A 20,709-nucleotide genomic window follows, 5' to 3' on the forward strand; every position below is an offset into this window, starting at 1 on the left:
CTACGACCCAGGCATGCATTTGGTTTCACGGTATAACGAATGACCTTATACCGGTAACACATTCATGGTAGGCTATACCCTTCTGAGTCCTGAGATATCTGTTGTTTTATTTTTAAAGTTCAATATAATTTTATGAAAAGTCACTGACATGAGGAAAATGCTGAAAAATTCTGCAGGTTATAGTTAGAACACAAATGCAGGTATATTATACTATATATCAGGTCTCTGCACATACATCTTATATCATAATCATGTATAAAGTATAGTATAGCATACTATACTCTCTAGTATAGTATACTATACTCTCAGGATTCAGGAGGATAAAGTATGATTAAATACAACTTACTTCTAATCCAAGTTTATTACGAAGATCATTTACAAGGGCTTCACAATCCACTTCTACGACATCTTGATCTCCATACTAATGTTTATAATGGCCTTCTAAATGAAATTTTCTAACAGTGGTAATAATTTTTACAGAAACTAAACCTCTACCTCCGAAAATAAATAGATCCTCCCACAGAGGTTTTAATTGAAACTGTGAGCATCGTTTAATATCATTCGTTCCAACCACAGTAAAAATCTGTTTATATATAACATTGATTGATTACGTATTTTAGTTCGCTTTATAAGTGCTGCAATCTACTGTATGTTTGTCGCTCACTGACTTTGCGAGACAGAAACTCAAGAACGCCTGAAGATTAGGCAATCTTCAGAACAATGAATATGGGTTTTCACTGACCTCTCTTCAGAATACTTCAAACAAAATTGGTCTTTTTTTTTTTTTTTTCAGGGGAATCAAAATATTTAAAAATTATTTCATTATTCCATAAAAAATATCAAAGCTGCCCCCCGTGCCCCATAAGTGGGGTTCAACAGAATGCTCCTCATGACACAATCTCAAAGGATTTAGTTTTATTGATCTATTTACGAGAAATTAACCCGTAACATTTTATGTGGGCCACATAATAATATACTTAATTTATGTCTTTCTCTTCTCGCCGTTCTCAATGGTACCTTAATATCTGTTACCATGTTGTCCATTGAATACGAGATTAGCGGAATTAAACTTGGCCGAGAGCGGTGAGTGAGTGAGTGAGTGAGTGAGTGAGTGAGTGAGTGAGTGAGTGAGTGAGTGAGTGAGTTGAAAGCGCCGTTAAATAAAATATTACTAAGCTATTTTACTTCTTCTTCTTTTTCTTCTTCTTAAAACATCCTCACTCATAATCCAGTCCTGACACTAAACTGTGGATATTCTTGTCGGCTACTTATCTTAAAGAGCAGATTCTAACAAAAATATCACTTAAGTGGGGGATATACAGGTTTGAGCGTTACAGCAATAATCCTTCAGGAAAATTCAATATTTTTTTCTCAGCAACTAATGACTCTTTCAACTTGAAATTTGACATGCTCAGTATTCACTGCTTCTGCAATTATAGACTATTTTCAGATTTACTAAAAGTTTCACCATTATGAGTAATTATGAATAACAAAAAAGTGGAAGTTTTTGTGCATTGATGTGCCGTTTTATGATGTTCACAAATATGAATATTTCTGAGTCATTATTTTTTCTATTTATTCCTAATGTAAAATGAACAATATGAAGTGCAATCTTTGAAACGTCTACAATAGAAGTTTTTTTTACTTAATTATGAGAAGTTAATTTTTTTTTTTTTGGTTTAGGTAATTTTTAAAAATAAACTATAAATGTTACAGCAATAAAATTGCAGTTCATCTTGTTCGTAAATATGAAAGACAGTTGCATGGAAAATTTTACTGTGGGATCTTAAAAACTTACCGAGTTATCACAAAAACGGTTTTGAAAAGTACAAGTTACGGGAAATAGGCGTTAAATATAGGCCTATCTTATATGTGGAGAGCTACATAAGCACATGCTCGCATGTTCATGGTCATATCTACCAAAATATTGTATATATCGTAAAAATTCTTTCACTGACATAAAGATAAATGACCAATCTTTATATAAAAAATAAATTTAAAAATGCTTCTTCGCCCTCAAACCTGTATATCCCCTCTTAAGATACAAAGAGGTAATCTTAATTTTGTCTTTGCATAGATCATACAATGACAGATGAGAAAAGGGAGTGCCCAAAGAATATCTGCTTCAGCCTCGCATCTGTTCGTCACAAATTCCACTGACTCAAACCCGGATACTCGACATAGAAACTAATTTACTATCATTTGACTAACCCTTATTCATGTATTTAATTTCAGTGATTGTGTACTTGATCGTGTTCAAGCTGAGGGAGGAAACAATAGATGAAGTGAAGACTGCACTCTTACATCTCCAAACACTTAAAAGATCGTACCAACTGCTGCAGTTCTTCTCACAGGAAAACATTCAAGAGCGCATCATGCGGGCGGCATGCATGGTGTTCGACTTGCAGTACGTCAAAAACAACATCCTGCAGGATGACTTCATGCAGTGCGTTAAGGCGAGTTTGTTTTTCCGTCTGTAGCCTTGGCCTTCTTTCTGGGCTTCTGTCAAGTGAAGTTTATATTTAATCGTAGTTCGCTTGAATCTGCATGCCGGTTCTACATACATCACCTATGTAACCTTCATTATAGTAACGGCTTAACGGCTATCCTGTTATCTATCCTCTAGGATTGAATGGAAGCCTTTATGATTACCAAATCTAAAGGCGTGTTCGAATAAGTAAAGTAATTATATTTTTAATATTTTATCGAAAAATATTAAGTGTTTGAAATTATTAAAAGTATGCTGCAGAGGTGTGCTTATTAATATTTGATATCGCATCTTTATAAGATCGATATCATCGATTTCGGCATATAAATAAGAGATATAAATATCTATACATCGATATTTTTATCGATATGAATAAAATATATTTAGGGAACAGCAATAATAGTATATAATAGTATACAATATTATAGGCTATTATAGAACATAATAGTAAACATGATACACATTAACTGTAAATACTCTATATAATATATACTGTACAATTAATTCATTTAACGAAATCAAGTCCGTTACGGTTAACAAAATCAAATATATTCTGAGATTATGAAATCCATATCTTTTACTATAACTGCCAGTAAAAATTGGTTTAAGCTAAGAAAATGTTGTTCGTGCGTCACATGACGTTACAGGAACAAAATAATAATAACAAAAAGCAATATACAAATTATTAATATTTATATTTTACACAATATAATACAAATACTTCGTTTATCAAGACCTATCCCGTTGCAGTGAACGAAAACATATATTGAGGTTATGAAATGCAAATCTTCTACGAACATCACATAAAATTTGTTTAAACTAAGAGAATGTTCTTTCTACATCATATGACGTTACAGAGACATATTTATAACACATTACATCATTATTATTTAATGACCCCAAGCGTACCTGCTTGCAATTCTACCGTGCTTACTCATCCACGTGACGTAATAGATGTAGCTACCAGAAGAAAGTACGTTTGAGAACTAAAATGCACTGCCTGATTATAACTCCCCAATTTCCGATCGCGATGCTGGGTGGGCACCGGTAAAATGTCTTTCCATGCGAAGACACAAACCAGTGCACATTCCGTATCGCCAGGCGAAAGCATAACGCCTTCGACCTTGCGACTACGAAATAGGAGCATATTATATTTATAAATAACTGATTGTATCAGAGTGTTTCTTGTTCTTTCTCCACGTCAGCATATGCCACTTTACAAAAAAAAAAAAAAATATTCGAAACTTTAATATGAGTTTGTAAGAGTAGGCCTATATGCAGTTATATAATTAATTACAGGTATTACTTCATGATATTCGACAGTACTACAAAGAAAATACGTGTAAGAAGAAACTACCGCTGACAGTGCCAATGGATGTCGGCGTGCTGAAACATCCCAAGAAATTGCCTCCTCCATTCGAATCTCCAACGGTAAGCAATACTGAATATAGAGACGCACAGAATTCAAAATAGTTATCATCACAAACTAACACAGGCGATTACAATAGTCAAGGGGATGATTTTGAGAGAGGGGACATGCTCTTGAAACGATATCATCAATTGAAGAGTACAGGAAAAAAAGACGAATGTCATAATGCTCTTAAAGATGATGTCAGTATCTAATTCAATAGATTACTACGAACTTTAGTTTTGTTCTTATCAAACCTGGTAAAAAGAAAAATTATGACCATAGGCCTAGATAGTAAATTACAAATGATGGTTTATTTAGCGATGCTCGCAACTGCAGTGGTTATATCAGCGTCGCCGGTGTCCCGGAATTTTGTCCCGCAGGAGATCTTTTACATACCAGTAAATCTACTGACATTAGCTTAAATGCCATCGACCTGAGCCAGGATCGAACCCGCAACCTCGAGCACAGAAGGCCAGCGCTATACCGACTACGCTACCCAGGCCGCCATACACCCACACAGATAGTAATCCCTTCCTTAATTTTTAATAAGAACAGCAATAAATCTGCATTAATATACTGAATTAGATCATTATCTCACCCTTAACAGCAATGTGACATTCATCTTTTTTCCCCCTGTACACATCAATTATTTATTTCTATTCTGAAAGATATGCTATTTTTTAATGTCTAGTGTTCGTTCAAATTCTTCACAATAGTAACGATGCAGCAAATAAAAAATTCCAGTTCTTGAAGAAAATGATTATGATCATCATAGAGATGACATTTCAGCAGTGATATTTACACAAAATTAGAGTTTTAAAAACTATGGTGAGAGAGTCAGGCCGTGCAACTCGCCTGATTGCTTCTGGGATACAGAGTAAGGGTAAAAACATGTTGGAGATGTTCATCTCGCCACGCATATCGCCGCGCATCTCGCCGTGTGGCGATTAGGAAACAAACCAACGATATATAATGGGTAAAAACATGCTGGAGTAGTTCATCTCGCTACGCACCTCGCCGCACATCTCGCCGTTCAGCGGGAATCAATCAAGATGCAGCTGCCTGAAACTAGCGTTCTGATTGGTCGATTGTTGCAACGGAACGTCATGATTCTCTCCATCCGTCCTCTCAATGTAAATGCACAGTTGTGATACTGATGGCCGTGTACATTGTTATTTATTAATAACAAATATTGCCGTGTAGATTTACAGCCATGGATAAGGAGGAATTAATAAGGAAATAAGCCGTACTAAAACTTGACAACTGTTAATGTAAATGAGATAAATAAAGACTTTCAGTGGCAGTAATTAGTTCATTTTCTGTTAATTTGTTGGGCAGTTTCTTTTCTTATTCTTTTTTAAATCTTGCAGTTCTTAATTGCTTATTATATTACAGTATGTTCATTTTTAAAGCCATTATTATTATTATTATTATTATTATTATTATTATTATTATTGTTATTCATTTCGTTTTCAGAATAAAAAGTGTTTATACCGAAGTCAAACTTTTGTACAATATTTTGAAAGAATATGTGTTTCTTATTGTGATTGACAGTAAAAGATTTTTGCTAATAATAAGTAATAAATTTTGATAATAGTACATTATTATATACTGTATAATTATTAATTACCTGAGAGTCACTACCAACCTCTCTTCAGCACTGATTGGTTGTTTATGTATGTTAGTGTACACTTTTTGGATTTTAGGTTCTATTAGCATTAAGATGTAATTGAACGTTGACTGAGATATTCTTAAATATTCGTAAAATCTATCTGGAAATGCCTTAAGTTGCTGATATAATTGATAGAATTCACCAAGTTTAGTGCGTTCCTTATTGATTGGATGCACGCTGTATTTTCTTCTTCTGTTGGAAAGTAACCACCACTTCATTGCAGTACTCGTAGATAAATCGCTATCACTGTCAGAATTTGTAAACATTTCTTAAGTACTAATAGGTACGACCAATAAATTTATTAGTATTTACCACGTTGTGTTCATGGAGAATCTCACATCTGTACTCATTGTCCGCGTAAGGCGAGAATCATGGCGAGGTGAATTGCTTCGCTATGTTCTGCTGAGGCGAGATGCGAGATGCATGGCGAGTGAATGGCGAGGTGCGCTACTCGGAGAGGCGAAATGAACAACTCCAACATGTTTTTACAACTCGACTTATAGAAGCTTGGAGACTAATTTTCCCTCGGGAATAAGGTAATAGCAACCTTAATTCTCAGAGCACAAGCATGCTGTAAGTACGAGATATAGGGTACTGTATGTACAGTTTAATGCGCTTACTAGTCAAAAACTTTATCTCAATCTATATCAAAAGCAACAAATTTCACATTATAAATAATAATAGCATTCACTTTGTAAATTACAATATTTTATACAATATATTTGACGTAGTGCATTCAATACGAATTTCTTCATATTGCAAGGAAAACTTCATAGCATTAGAACCAAACCCTCTTTGAAATTACATCATCATCTAATTGAACCAGATTAATAGAACCTTCTTTCTGTTATAAATCACAAACACGTTCCTGGTCTTGTCATCTTCTTCTTGGTCTAAAATCTCACTTGCCTCTGGGCCGATAATGAAAAGCCACGATGGAGAGGTGATCTGGATCCGTTCGACTGACATGTTCTCTCCAATGTAATTGATAATTGCAGATGTCATCAACAATGTTACTAAAACATAATATCTCCCTAAGAGTTATGTTTATCTATCTACTCTTTTTAAACCCAATAAAGGTCTCAAGAATCTCATGAGCACCTTCTGATGTACTTTTATCTTTCTTACTTAAGACTCAACTCTCATAGCCATATAAAAGACCAGGTTTTGATAAATGGGCCATGGACCTGCATTCCCTTCCTCATAAAGATTCCACTATTTTTCCTAATTTAAATTTTCGACACAGATGCCCTGGCTCAGCTTTCATACATTATCCAGTTACACGAGCGAGTTTACTCGACTCTACTCGCGCTGCGAAAGGACAAACTACCTTTCAATGTCAGACTTACACCTTTCGGCGTTTCTTCTTCGTCAGCTCCTCTAGCGCCTCCTCCCTCCCAACCCGTATATGGTAGCTAATAAGTTACGTCCATTTTCGGCTTTTTCCCTTTCAAAATTTTCTAGAACTTCTTCAGTGGAGCAACGAAATCCGAAGTGAGACAAGTGGCCAACAGGCTTGGAGCTCACATATTTAGTTTTTCTCAGCCCCGAACATCCTTGCAGACCCGTTTCGCATACTTTTTAAAGTTTCTCTTCCCATTTTCCTCTCTTTCAACAATTCAGTTCACTATATTATGCAATCTTAATTTTGCAGTCACTGATATTTGTTTACTAACATTTATTTTAATAAGACCTTTTAACTGATTGTATTTATGCTATTTTCTATCAACGTCCCTCATAGTTTAAGATATTATACAGCTAAGATAGTTAAATTCAGACACTTGTTCTATTACGGATCTTTCAATTTCAATTTTCATTTCTCTCATATTTTTCCATAAAATTTCATGGATTTGGTTTTTGACAATGAGATTTGCATATCATATTTTTGCAATGTTATTTATTTTGAATGTGGCCATTTGCAATTCATCTTCTGTGCTTTCGTCTTAAAAATGATTTATAAATAGGAGACATCAGTACGAAATATAAGATACAAAAAAAATAAGTTTTTAATACAGTGTAAAATATTCCGTTGTGCTAATACTCGTACTTGAGCAGTATTTTATTTGTCGTTACGAACAGAATGCAGATACTTTACAACATTAGACGAAGATTTGTAACTTAGTCACATTCTAATCAGATCAATTTTTACTATAGACTAAATGTTTTAAGCCCATTACCTGTCAAACGTAATCCAATACGATAAAGAAGACAGAATATTCATACACTCGAACTACCTCTTACGACCATTTTTTTAACATTATATATTAGTCATAGCGATATAAAAGAAATCGAAGTCTTAAAAATTCATAACTCAAAAAAAAAAAAAAAAAAAAAAAAATTCAAGCGCCACATAAAAGTTTTAGGCGCAATGGCAATCTGGCGCTCGGAATTTGTCTACCCTGCTTTAGTCTACTAGCTTTCTTCGTATCTATTGCTCGTTTTGAAGTTTAAAGATGACTTCCTGAAATCTGCAAGGTGTCCCAAAATTCTTGGACGAAATTTTGTCAATTACATTTTCGTCTCCATTTCCACCCAGGATTCACAAGATGTAGTCCTGTGTCCGAATTGCGCAACACTTTGTATATTGAACTGTAAAAGAGAACAAGTTACGAACCAACAAATATAAGATCATCTACTTATGTCAGGCAGTGGCGCATTTGCCTACTGATCCGGAGCTCGGGCGTGAGTTCGATTCCTGCTTGAATTTTTTTCCCGAGAATTCTCCAAACTGTAAGGCGAATGTCAGGTAATAACATGGCAAATTCTGTCTCATCTCGCTAAGTACCATATCGCTATCACCAATTCCATCATCTCTGAATAATCTAGCAGTTGATACAGCATCATTGCAGACTAAGAAACAACAAATATAAACTTCCTTTATGTTTTATATACATTAATTAGAAACTTCCAATAAAAATTTGGCGACAGAAGTTCAGTTGATTATAAATGAACCTTATCCGATAAGCTGGAGACGTAATGAAATATTCTGTTCAGATTTTACGTAATTATCTATACACCTAAATTTCTTTATATTCTATCTGATTACCAGGCTTCGGCCTAGGGACACAGAGTAACCAGTATGAGGTTTAGAGTACACGGAGTATAAATGACGTCATGACCCGTGTGTAGCCACCCGACTGCAACAGCACAGGTGGGTCCGTAATGTGCATTACCGTTGTGTGTAGGCCTATTGCTGCTTGGCTGCGGTACGTGTAACAGGCTTCGGCGTAGGGATACCTGAGTGAAGGTTACAACTCACGTTAATACTTTAATGGTGGACATTTATTGTCTATACTAGGAATGAACTGTATATACTGCATCTGTACAGGGTGAAATATATTTTGTGCCGTACTGTGACGGACTGTTTACATGTTGAGACACGAAGTAACGGCACTCTTCATCTCCCACTTCATTCGACCAACAGAACACTATCGTCCGTGCGTTCTGAACTTCATGCGTTTCTGTGCCCAGGACCGAAGTCTGCTGATTACTAATAATTATTGAATAAACGTACTTTCCCAAAGGCAGCTTCCATTTGAAAGTAATAATCATAACACAAATGTTTATTTTTATTTTTATTTGTTTAGTATGCTGTGTCTTTTGGCAACACTTACTGAAGGGCAGTTATCCTTGTGGGATTTATATAGGAACTCTTTTACGGCAAAATGTACAAGTACAAACGATTTGAAATTTAAATTGTATGAATGAAAAAATATTTCGTTTGCTCTAGACTGGAGCATTGTCTCAACGGATTATAGTCGTTGCGTTGCGTCACTCAATTTCCAATGCTTCCGCCTCTTCTGTTCAGTACATTCCTCGTTCCCCACATCATCCTTGCATCCAATTTGCTTCATTGCTGAAATTGTTAATTAAACAGCACGAGTAATTATAATGTTGAATGCATTACTGCATGAGTATCTTACGACATGGCACTTGTGTCTGCAAGAGAAGTCAGTTGGCTTTCTTGTATATCACCATAAATGAAACAATTGACGAAATGGAGTGCGTAATAGGTACCGGCATGAACAGTGTTAACGAGTGCAACGACCTATCATGAGTTCTTATTTCATTAAGATACAGAATTGCACTAAATTAATCGTATTAATTAGTTTAAAAGTACAATGTACCGAGTGTGGCTACGGTCAACAAGTCGCCATATTTCTGCAGTTGGAACTTGATATTTGATATTTGATATATTTGATATTTGATATATTTGGTCACAGCACTTCTTTACATGTAATGGTGTACCTCACATTTCTGTATCCGGTGCCACCATTAACACTTACATTAACACATATTTGCAGTACATGTCTACACAACTTCTACCAATTAAACTATGTACTTTTTTTATTATTACTTGTTCAATCTCCCTTTCAGTATTTCTCTTACATTTCGTTTGCTATTCTCTATTTGATCATTAATCGTAATATATCTAAATTTATATATGCCTTTCAAACCCCCTTTTTCCTCTAACTACTATTCACTAAGATTTCAATTTCACTTATTCTCTACAAATTATCATATTGAATTATTTGCCTTACTTGTTCTTTGACCTTTTCTCCTATCTGTCTCTTATATTCATTTACTGTTCCAACGTTCAAATGTCAGTACTAATTTTATGCTGTCACTTGTTCATTTCTTTTAACCCTTTTTCACTTTTCACTCATTCATATTTGCGCTCACTTTCAACTTTCTCTCTATTCCACTTACACCTAAACCTTTCACAATACTCTCACTTCCTATAAATCTTATATTTCTCTCTACACATCAGCTTATACACTTTCTCGCTCCCCTATACTTCTCTATCATTTACAATTACAATTACCCTTTACTAGCACTTTTTGATCATATCCCCACATTTTTTAATCGTATCTAATAACATTGCTATATCCTCAGCTGTCGCAGGTTCTGACCTTTCTTTACTGCTTGTCTCTGCTTTATTTCTATCTCTGTCTTTCTTTCTATTTCCTTCTTCTTCTTCTTCTTCTATTCCTCTTTTATTCCCCCCCACGCTTTCACTTCCACATCCTAGATTTCCACTCACACTCGCACCCTTAATCTTTTCACTACTTTCTTCCCTATCACTTCCTGACTCTTGGTTTCTCTTTTTATCCCCACTCGCCTTTTTTCTAACACCTGTGCTTCTTGTTCCGTTATTGTCAGCAATCCTTCTGGAGTGCGCTAACCTTACTGCCATCGTATGGAGACTAGGAATCTGCTTACGCTGCTTGATCACGTTACACTTATCTTCTCGATGTGTCATCACCTCTACACTTCCTCGTACGTCAGCATGTGGGTTTCTGAACTCACTACTATTCGCTCCTGTTACCATGTGATCTGCGACAATTGTTCCGTCCTTGAAGTTGGGATGATTTTCTTCTGCTCCTTCCCTTCGCTCATGTAGCAAACGTCGACTTTGTCCTCTTTCGTTCTTCTCGTTAGTCCAAATTCTGGATGATCTTCATTCCTCAGGCAGAACTCCAGATCATACCATTTTCCGTTCACTTTCAATTTATCTTCGTACATTTTAGCAAAGTGACCCTTCGCCCTCGCTGCTTTCATATAAGGTAGTAGTCGTTTTCTTCTATTTCTTACTTCAAATGACATATCTGTTTCCACCCTCACTCCTGAACCCCGGAGCCGTCCTAGATTGTTCAGAATAACTTCCCTTACTTTTGTATTCTTGAGGCTCAAGAAGATAGGCCTTTTATTTCCTTTTCCTAATCTGTACGTATGGTCGACATGTTCTTCTCTCAACTCTATATTAAAGATCAATTCACATAAATCTCTCACTTTCTTAAAGGTATCCATCTCTTTTTCCCGGCCCCTTTCTTCAACCCCGAAAATTATTAAGTTATCTTTTCTCAACTTGAGGTCTTATTCACTCATCTTCTTCTTTAATTTGTTATTCTCTTCTATCAACTCTTCTATCTTTTCACAGATGTTATCAACTTTTAGTCTTAAAGCCTGGTTCTTCATATCTACTTCTACTTGATTCAAGCCTGCATTATTATTCCGTTCCTCTCTACTTAATTCACTTACTTTATCATTTCCTGATGTCTCTTTCCGTAACCACTGTTCCATCTTCTCTTACTGTAATCTTCGTTTCTTCCTCAGGCCAATAGCCTTTATACTGTGTAAGCGATTTGTGCACACGCGACTGCTCTCTCCGGCTTTCTGCTGTAAACTGCAGTTGGAACTGTATTAAAGGCTTCGTCATCCGAACAGCTAGAATATAGGCTCTCATGCCGGATTTCTCGAAGAGTCATCCTCGGAGATCTAATGGTTACCATGCTAGTCACCGGATTCTGGTTCGCGGATTCAAGCCCGAGAAGGGACGATCCTCCTATTTCCATTGTCAACTCTTCTCCACTTTTCATAATCATCGGCGTTACATTAGCTCGTTCAAATGAAATCCGGCCACCGCTAATAGAAAGAAAGAAATTAAACTTACTGTTTAATACTCGCTATGGTTAACACACTTCTCTCACTGTGACACCAAGTGAGGGATACCGGTTTCATAGAACCCTTTTGGCCTAGAGGCAAACCGATGTTTAACACATTTTGCACCGCTTCGTCCGACGGAAATGTGGCTTTTCTTCAAATCTCCAAGAATATGAAAAACCCATGGGAATAAGTCTGGGCTGTAAGGGGAGTGTGGTAGAGTTTCCCAAACCTTTGCAACTCTCTCCTTGTTGATCTGGCAGTGTGAACTCGAGCATTGCCATAGATTAAAATCACTCTTCTTGTCGAGAGGCCTGAATGTTTATTCCTGATGTTTTGTCTAAGACATCCAAGCGTGCCTTTATAGCGCTCCAGAAATTCCACTAGCAAAAGATCTCGATAATCGAAAAAAAAAACGATAACATGATTTTTCTTGCATTTCCTTGCAACTTGATTTTTTTAGGGCGAAGAGATCCTGTGTGTTTCCGTTCCATGCTAGACCGACGGGGGTGTGGCTCAAAATTTTAGTACCAGAACTCGTCACAATGCGATGCAAGAACTGATCACCTACCTGAGGTTTTGCTGGCAGATTCTCACACATTAGGCTCTCTGCTCAATAGTTACACAGTGTGACATAAACTTTGCGATACTGCAGGTTTTTGTGGAGAATTTTATATACAGTCCCCCGGCTGATATTCAGTAATAAACTAAGTTCGCTTCTTGTTCTTCTCCTGTTCTCTCAGACAAGAACATCAACATGTTGAATTGAATTTGGCGTGATAGCTTCCGTAGTCATGGATTGTTCGGTCGGAACAAAACCGCACGCAACAATTCTTTACAGCTCATTTCCCTAGGCATGTCTCTCGGTATATTACAACCATTCTGCGATAGATTTCAAAAGATTTACGCCTCTCTTCAGTCAGAAAACGAATTACAGTACACTGTTCACTGTTGGACGCTTCCATCCTGCACCATTAATTTTTTTATTATTTATTTATTTATTCGAAGCAATCATGACAGGTATACAAACCACATATGCCAATAGAAAGCCTGTAACCAATTTTGCCAATATCCCTAAAGTGATCTCCGTCCGATTCTTCTGTTGTACACAGTAAGTCTAGTAAGTCTCGATCGACTTTCTTCTGAATTAACCGTTTAAAAAGCAAGGAGAAACTGCCGCATAATTTCATATTTTTAGAGACCTAATCCATGAAATACCTATGTTGTAAATTATGATATAGAATCTATGGTAACTCTGCTCTTATCTGTGTCTTCATGTACACCATAATGAGATGAGATGTTTTATGTTGTACAGTAAATATATGTTCATAAATCGAACTAAAACTGATGTTTATCATATACCTACTATTCATTTTATAACGCAGGGTGACCACATAAAACTGAAGCCATCAGAGCTTCCCAGAAGTACATATGAACCTCCTCGAGACAGAGAGAAACTGCAAAAATGCCACGAGGCCAATAAAGAAAGAGCGCAGAGGCTATTCAAGGTATGCAAGTTCCATTTATAGATATTTCTAACATCCATATAAGTAATGCGATGCTGTCACATTTTTTACAGTTAACATTTCCAATGTTTCGGAACTACTCTCAGTTTAAAGTTTCATCATCAGGGCCATAACACCCAAGATCTGAAAAATAGCCTTCTCTGTTCGGTTCATTATGTCTGAGTAGTTGAAATATGGTGGTGATGATGATGATCCAACACTGTTAATCTGTAGGCAGAAGAAACGTGGGGAAAATAAATAGTGCGTTGGGCTGACGAACTGAAACGGAACTTCGGCAGCTAGTAGTTAAGAAGTGCTGTGGAAATGTTCGATAAACAAGGACATTATCAAGACTAAAACGAAAAAGTGAATACATTTTGAAATTGTGCATGAATCTTACCGGAATGGCTATCCGAATAGAGCTTTCTTGAAGTCACCTTCCTAAGCAAAAGGCCCTTGCCCATTTGGAGATTTTGTGAGCTAATACTACGTATATTGTTTCAAAGTAGGGCGGTGTTGAAGCTGACAGCTAATCATGAAACTTCATGCTAAGTGTATTTATTAGTTCAAATCCGGCTTCATTTCTAAGCTGAATAAAGATTAAATTCTAGGTAGCCTATAACATTTCGTGAGATTTTCAGAGCGTTTCTTTAAAGAATTGCAGCTTTCGAAATTGTACCATACCAAGTAGCAAATCCGTGAACCACTATAGAGTGTAAACGATATAAACTGCCAAAATTACATAGGAAGTACATATTCGTCTACTGAACAAAATATCTAGAGAAATTTAATTATATCTCATAATTTTATTTTTAATTTGTAAAATACCATGTTTTTAGGATTGATAGTAGTTTCATTATTTGTTACATTTCGACTGAACGTAAATGTTATTAACATATATCAAAATAAGATTAATTATTATTCAGTCAATATGGCTTAAGCATTGAATTACATATGAAAGAAAAACATATGAGAAAAAATATTGATGTGTTACATCCTATTTAATCTTAATACAAACGTTTTCGCCCCTAATGGGGCATCTTCAGGTACAAATATAAGTATAATCTAAAATCAATTACAATACAAGCTTTACATTTGAAACTGCCTTGACTAGAATAAAATATGACATAGTAAAGCTTGTATTGTAATTGATTTTAGATGATACTTATATTTGTACCTGAAGATGCCCCATTAGGGGCGAAAACGTTTGTATCAAGATTAAATAGGATGTAACACATCAATATTTTTTCTCATATGTTTTTCTTTCATATGTAATTCAATGCTTAAGCCATATTGACTGAATAATAATTAATCATATTTTGATATATGTTATTAATATGAGGCTTAGCTGAACATTTTCCAACATGAATTGTAAATTAGTAAATGTTATTGCCTATGACCTTGCACCCAACACATATTAATACACAACAGAGTAGCAAACGACTACTTCAGCGTACATACCGGGCAAAGTAGCCTAAGTAATGATTGTCTATTCTCTATTTCAAAAAAAAAGTTAGCGTAGGCCTACATACCGGGCAAAGAAGCTTAAATAATGATTGTCTATTCTCTATTTTAAAAAAGTTAGACTCACGAAACATCTTTTTTTCTGGAAAAACCACGACTTACAGAAAAACAACATTTCATTTTTACCACCAGTATTTTTGGCAGTTTATTTCGTTCACACCTTGTATATATATTCGATAAATTTCAGGATGTGCTAATGATGAAAAAACACTATAATAGACAAGTAAAATGAAATAATATTACGTATTACGCTACATTTATATTTTAGACACATTCCGTAGGGATCAGAATATTAAAACGGTCTAGGATCAAACAGAGCATGAGTATTTTATAGACCAACTTTCAGATTTGAAATTTCCATTCTTCTTCAGTTAAGATCTCAACAATCTACTTAACTTCGTTAGTCCAATGTTTGGAACAGAAGTTTTATTCCACTGATTCAGCCTCGTTCTCACTCCCACGTAATTAGGCAAATCGATGTAACTATTATTGCCATTCCCCTCTCTTTCAGTGGGCGCAAGAACGAGCGTTCAACTGCGCAGCTTCACCCTCCGACAAGACGAAAACTTTCCAAACCACACCAGGAGGCCTACCTACAATAGAAAAAGGAGATGCACCTTCTATGCTTAGAACAATGTACAAGCGTCCTACTATCAAGGTGAGACATATTTCAAAATATAATTAAAATTCAAGCAAATTCTCAGTAATGTGTGGAACCCGGACGTAGATGAAAAAGGAAGTACTGGAAAACGCATATAAAAAAATCAAAATTTATTTAACTGTACTTCGTCTATATGCAATTACAATCAATAAAATTATGTAAGAGTAACAGCATGTGAATGAGTTTATCTTAAGGTCTACTGTTGCAGTGTGTAATGAATTTATGCTGAAAAAAGAACCTTCCAAAATCGTCAGGTCGAAACCAATCTTGAGAGCATTCTGTTGGCACTATTTTAGATCCATAAAAATATTTGTACTTTTATTTATATTTACCATTTTTAAAGTCACAGACCTTATTTATTAAGAATTTAGCATTTTGCTTTACGATATTGGTCATCAGAAAATAAAAATATAATCATTTAATACTTCATTCATACATAAATTTGACAACCCTGTTTTTTTCTTTGCCTTCTACGAAGGAAGGACTCGAGGCTTACTCTGCAGCATGAGACTTATTGTGCCTACCACTCTTTTCTGTGAATGACTGGATAGCCCACAGATTTCCAATTGTAACTCATACAAGCTAACCCCTGACGTAAGCAACCCGCAGCGCATATTCTTTAAGGTCGCTTTTCCAACGGTTTTCCTATTTTATATGGAAAGTTATTGACCTTAGCAGAGAATGCTTAACGTGCAATATCTCCTGGTTCTATAGGCGTTTGGACAGCTATGGGATAGCCGAATGGCCACGCTCTTGTACAAGACGTACAGCACGCCGCGCCGCATCGTAAATTTATCCCTAGCTATGGTATGGATGATGATATGTGAATGAATGATGTAGATATGAGTCCGAGATCCAACGCAGAAAGTTACCCAGCAATTCTGCTTCAATCGGTTGAAGGAAAACCCCGGAAAAAAACCAACTAGATAACTTGTTCCAACCAGGATTTGAACCCGTCCGCGGACGTGCTAACCGTTACTCCACAGCGGTGGACTGGCAACCCTATTACTTTATAAGGAGAAGAAATGTGTGAAGGACGTGAAATAGGGAGAGGAGTACAAGGATGCCCTTTATCACCTATCTTGTTCGACATCTACTTGAAGGATTTAGTGAAGAACAGTTTCCAGAATATCGCAGGGGTGATAGTAGGAGGAAGAGGAATAAAGTGTATGAGACTGCTGATGATATGGTGTTGTTAGCAGAAGAGGAGACGATACTAAGGGATATGCTAGTGGAGCTAAATGACAGCTGAGCAGTATGGGATGAAAATAAATGCAAACAAGACGAAGACCATGGTTGTCTGAAGAAAAATAAAGAAGGTAAACTTGCGAATACTAAATGAGGCAGTAGACAAAGTTCACAGCTTCAAATACTTAGGGTGTAGCCTATTAAAAGCAGTAACATGAGCTGCAGCCAGGAAGGCAAAAGGAGGATAGCAGTGGCAAAAGAAGCTTTTGATATAAAAAGGAGCATCTTCTGCGGACCTGTTGAAAAGGAATTACGGAAGAGACTAGTGAAGTACTTTGTGTGGAGTGTGGCATTATATGAAGCAGAAACATGGACATTATGACGAAGTGAAGAGAAATGACTAGAAAAATTTGAAATGTGGATGTGTGAAATAGAGAGACAGAATAAGAAATGAAGCTGTGTTGAAATGAGTGGGTGAAGAAAGAATGATGCTGAAACTGATCAGGAAAAGAAAAAGGAATTGGCTGGGTCACTGGCTGAGAGGAAACTGCCTGCTAAATGATGCACTGGAAGGAATGGTAAACGGGAGAGGAGTTGGGGGCAGAAGAGGATATCAAATGACAGATGACATTGAGATATATGGATCATATGAGGTGACTAAGAGGAAGACAAAAAATAGGGAAGATTGGAGAAAGTTGGGTTTGCAGTGAAAGACTTGCCATTTGACAGATCGCTATGTATATATTACTTTATATTTCCTATACATATAAAATCGTCAACGAATGCATAATTTTCAAAAGAAGTTACTTTTGCAAATATTCCGGTACCGGTATATGAAATGCACATTTCATATAAATCCGGACTCTGAACTAAATTCCACCCAAGTATGGTAATTTAATATCCATTCTTGCACCAACAGTGGTGGAATTATGGGTTGTAATCATGTCATGTATGGAGATACATCTTCACACGCAGTAATCACCCCTTGTCCGTGGAATCTGCATCCGCAGTTTCGGTTATCTGCAGTTAACCTTAGCGACATTTTTTTTTCTATCTACCTATTTTAGCTCCTAACGTCTTAATCTGAAGAGTTTTATAGAAAATTTAGAATTCAGTAGCACTCTATGGTAATATCGATCACCAACACTGTCCTTAGTGGCATTACCCACACTATTTACTTTTTACTGTCTTGACACGTCCTGCAGTAGCAACCTACCAACAGAATATAAATTTTATAGGGTTTGCTACTATCCGCGGTAAGTTTCGAAACGAATCCCCCGCTGATGCGAGGGATTACTGTAGGCTGGCTCGGCCACAATATGTCAAACAACTAATCTCAACCAAGGGGATGGACATTCCTTTTGTAAATACCACGAAAATATCGTGTGCAACAAATAAGCTCTCAATCATCTATAAACTATGAATAAAAAAAAATATATATATATATGATTAATTTAATTTATGTAACATATTATGGAATACAATGTTTAAGTGAGTAGATTACGGCAGTATCTATTTGCTTCATTGTTCAAATTGTTTATAAGTTCCCAAGCAACAATATCAAGTCAATAGTCATATAATTCATCATTGAACAACAATTATTTAGTAGTTCCTAAATTTCTATTATTTACATTTAAAGTCCCAAAATTTAATACGAAAATGTTAAACTTTTTTCACAGTCGATGAAATGCAAATAGACCTACAATATTTCTGAAAGAGAGAGGTTTTTTCTTAATTTTCTTCTGGATGTCTTAGCAAACTTTTATGACTCTGTTACATCTCTAATTTTATTTATTTCCATCCATTGCTTTTCTTGTTTTTTCGCTTGCCAGTTGGCAGTTTCGATGTACAGTATGTATTCTGAAAGTTTGTTGCATTAAAGTTGCGTAACATCTAACAAAGTGAGTGAAACCTTGAATTCGGAGTTATATTTCGTTGAAGAAAGAACTTAAAAATATTTTGATCTCTCTAATTTTCATAATCGATTTGACTCCAATGTGCGGAGAAATTGATTGCCATTACATTCATGTTCCAGAAAGAACCCGTGCCTGTAAAAATGAATACTGCAACACTTCTGAGGGAAGCTGCAAAATTTATCAGAGATGAAGAAATTGCAATTAAAAGGTAAGGATGTAAAAGAACAACACTGGAGATTTTTTTATGACGTAGCAAGACGTTTTAACTATTTTCCTTGAACAAAATAATATTATTTATTAAGTATTTTCTAATAAAAAGGAAAGCGAGGTGCAGTAATGGTTATCATTCCCATCTTGTATTTGGCAGATCCGGGGTTCCTATCTTAGGGCCGGTCTATACTCACTTGAATTTTTCGTGAATTCCTAAGTATCTCCATACGAATGATGGGATAATACTAATTTGAAAGGTTCACATACATAATGTGACGAAACCAAGAAAAATAGATGTAACTCAATTTCGATTATTGGACATGACTATAGCTTACAGAACATATATTCAGAATTAAATAATGGACAACTATTTCTCGTTTTGTAGGGAAAAATAAAACTTTAAATAAAGAACATCTATTGGAGTGCCGTCAAGTTGACGGTGATTTGATAGAAGAATTATAATTCAGTAGCTAGGGGGAAAATAATTAATATCAGTATCTTAGCCAATAACCAACAAACCAACACAGCCATTAGCAACGAACCAAAAAAATATTCCTATACCTTCATAAAGCATTTAATAAAATTAAAAGAAACATTTAGTGGGATATTATGGAGAGAAAATGATTTCCACAACACTGATCAAAACCGTACAGAGTTTATATTTTGATACTTTAATAGGCATTGATTGACCAAATTGCAACGGCATCAAAGCATTCAAGTGTTGGAAGTTCGACACAATCCATATATACAGGCGTCACGCCGTACATAGGTGATTGAAGAGTTGCAAAATAGAATCCTGCATAACCGGTTACGAAAGATAGGAAGAGATATATTACTACTGAACGCCTGGCGCTATAGACAGTATGCGAAGCTCTTGTGTCTTGCGGAGTGGTCCAATGTTCGGTTTAACGAATGTCCGAGTCTCATTCGGTTGGACGCTCTGGATCATGAAAGGCAGATAATATTGAGCCATCCAGGAGTTCCAAGAATCGTTGCGAAGATGCGATTATTATCGTGTACCTTTCAATTGATATTTCCTCCTCTCTCTTCACTGATTGAAGCACGCATCATGAAACTACAATCATTAGATTTGAGAGTGTTTTTATTTATGTTAATAACTTTTTATCTTCCTAAAACGATTTATTAGAGAAATAATAATACATCCACTTAGAATAATTAAAACAGATAGGTTATATTAACAACTACTCTTTCAGAGGTAGCCAGAGGTATTTTGAGTTTGAAGTATGAACGTTACAATAGTAAGTATGTACATATTTGCTCTTCTATTTTGTAAGTAATTGTAATTTATTTTATTCTTGTATTTGTTTATATGCCAGATTTCATCTATGCATTACGGTTATTTCCTTTGTTGTTACCGGTGTCCATTACTTAGCGATGAATTTTTTTAATTCCTCTTCCGAACGAAAAGTTACATCTGTTCGGATCAAATTTCTGCACATTTAATGGACAAAACTAAAATTCTTTCAATCATCTATTATCATAATACATCATTATCTTAAACTGACAGAGCATATTCGAAATTAATTCAATAACTTTCCCATAATATGCTATGAAATGTTTCATATAATTTTTTTTTCTCGAAAAGGAATCAAAAACGAGAAAAATTGAATTAAAAGTTTTTGTTTGAAATATCTCAAAGAATAACCCCCTTAAATTAATGACATTACTT

At 35.6% G+C, this 20,709-nt stretch overlaps 1 protein-coding gene across 3 annotated transcripts in view; it reads left to right on the forward strand.

Moving 5' to 3' along the window:
• Nucleotides 1-20,709, forward strand: part of LOC138697152 (cilia- and flagella-associated protein 99-like) — a 52,194-nt gene that overhangs the window by 14,884 nt on the left and 16,601 nt on the right. For 2 of the 3 annotated variants that reach the window (XM_069822728.1, XM_069822726.1), the window contains exons 3-7: nt 2,236-2,456; nt 3,788-3,919; nt 13,401-13,523; nt 15,556-15,702; nt 18,929-19,017. In XM_069822728.1, the coding sequence (XP_069678829.1) occupies nt 2,236-2,456; nt 3,788-3,919; nt 13,401-13,523; nt 15,556-15,702; nt 18,929-19,017 (712 nt within the window). The remainder of the gene's footprint in view (nt 1-2,235; nt 2,457-3,787; nt 3,920-13,400; nt 13,524-15,555; nt 15,703-18,928; nt 19,018-20,709) is intronic. The other variant, XM_069822729.1, reaches the window with a different exon arrangement.

Source organism: Periplaneta americana, chromosome 3, assembly GCF_040183065.1.
Source record: "Periplaneta americana isolate PAMFEO1 chromosome 3, P.americana_PAMFEO1_priV1, whole genome shotgun sequence".
NCBI lineage: Eukaryota > Metazoa > Arthropoda > Insecta > Blattodea > Blattidae > Periplaneta > Periplaneta americana.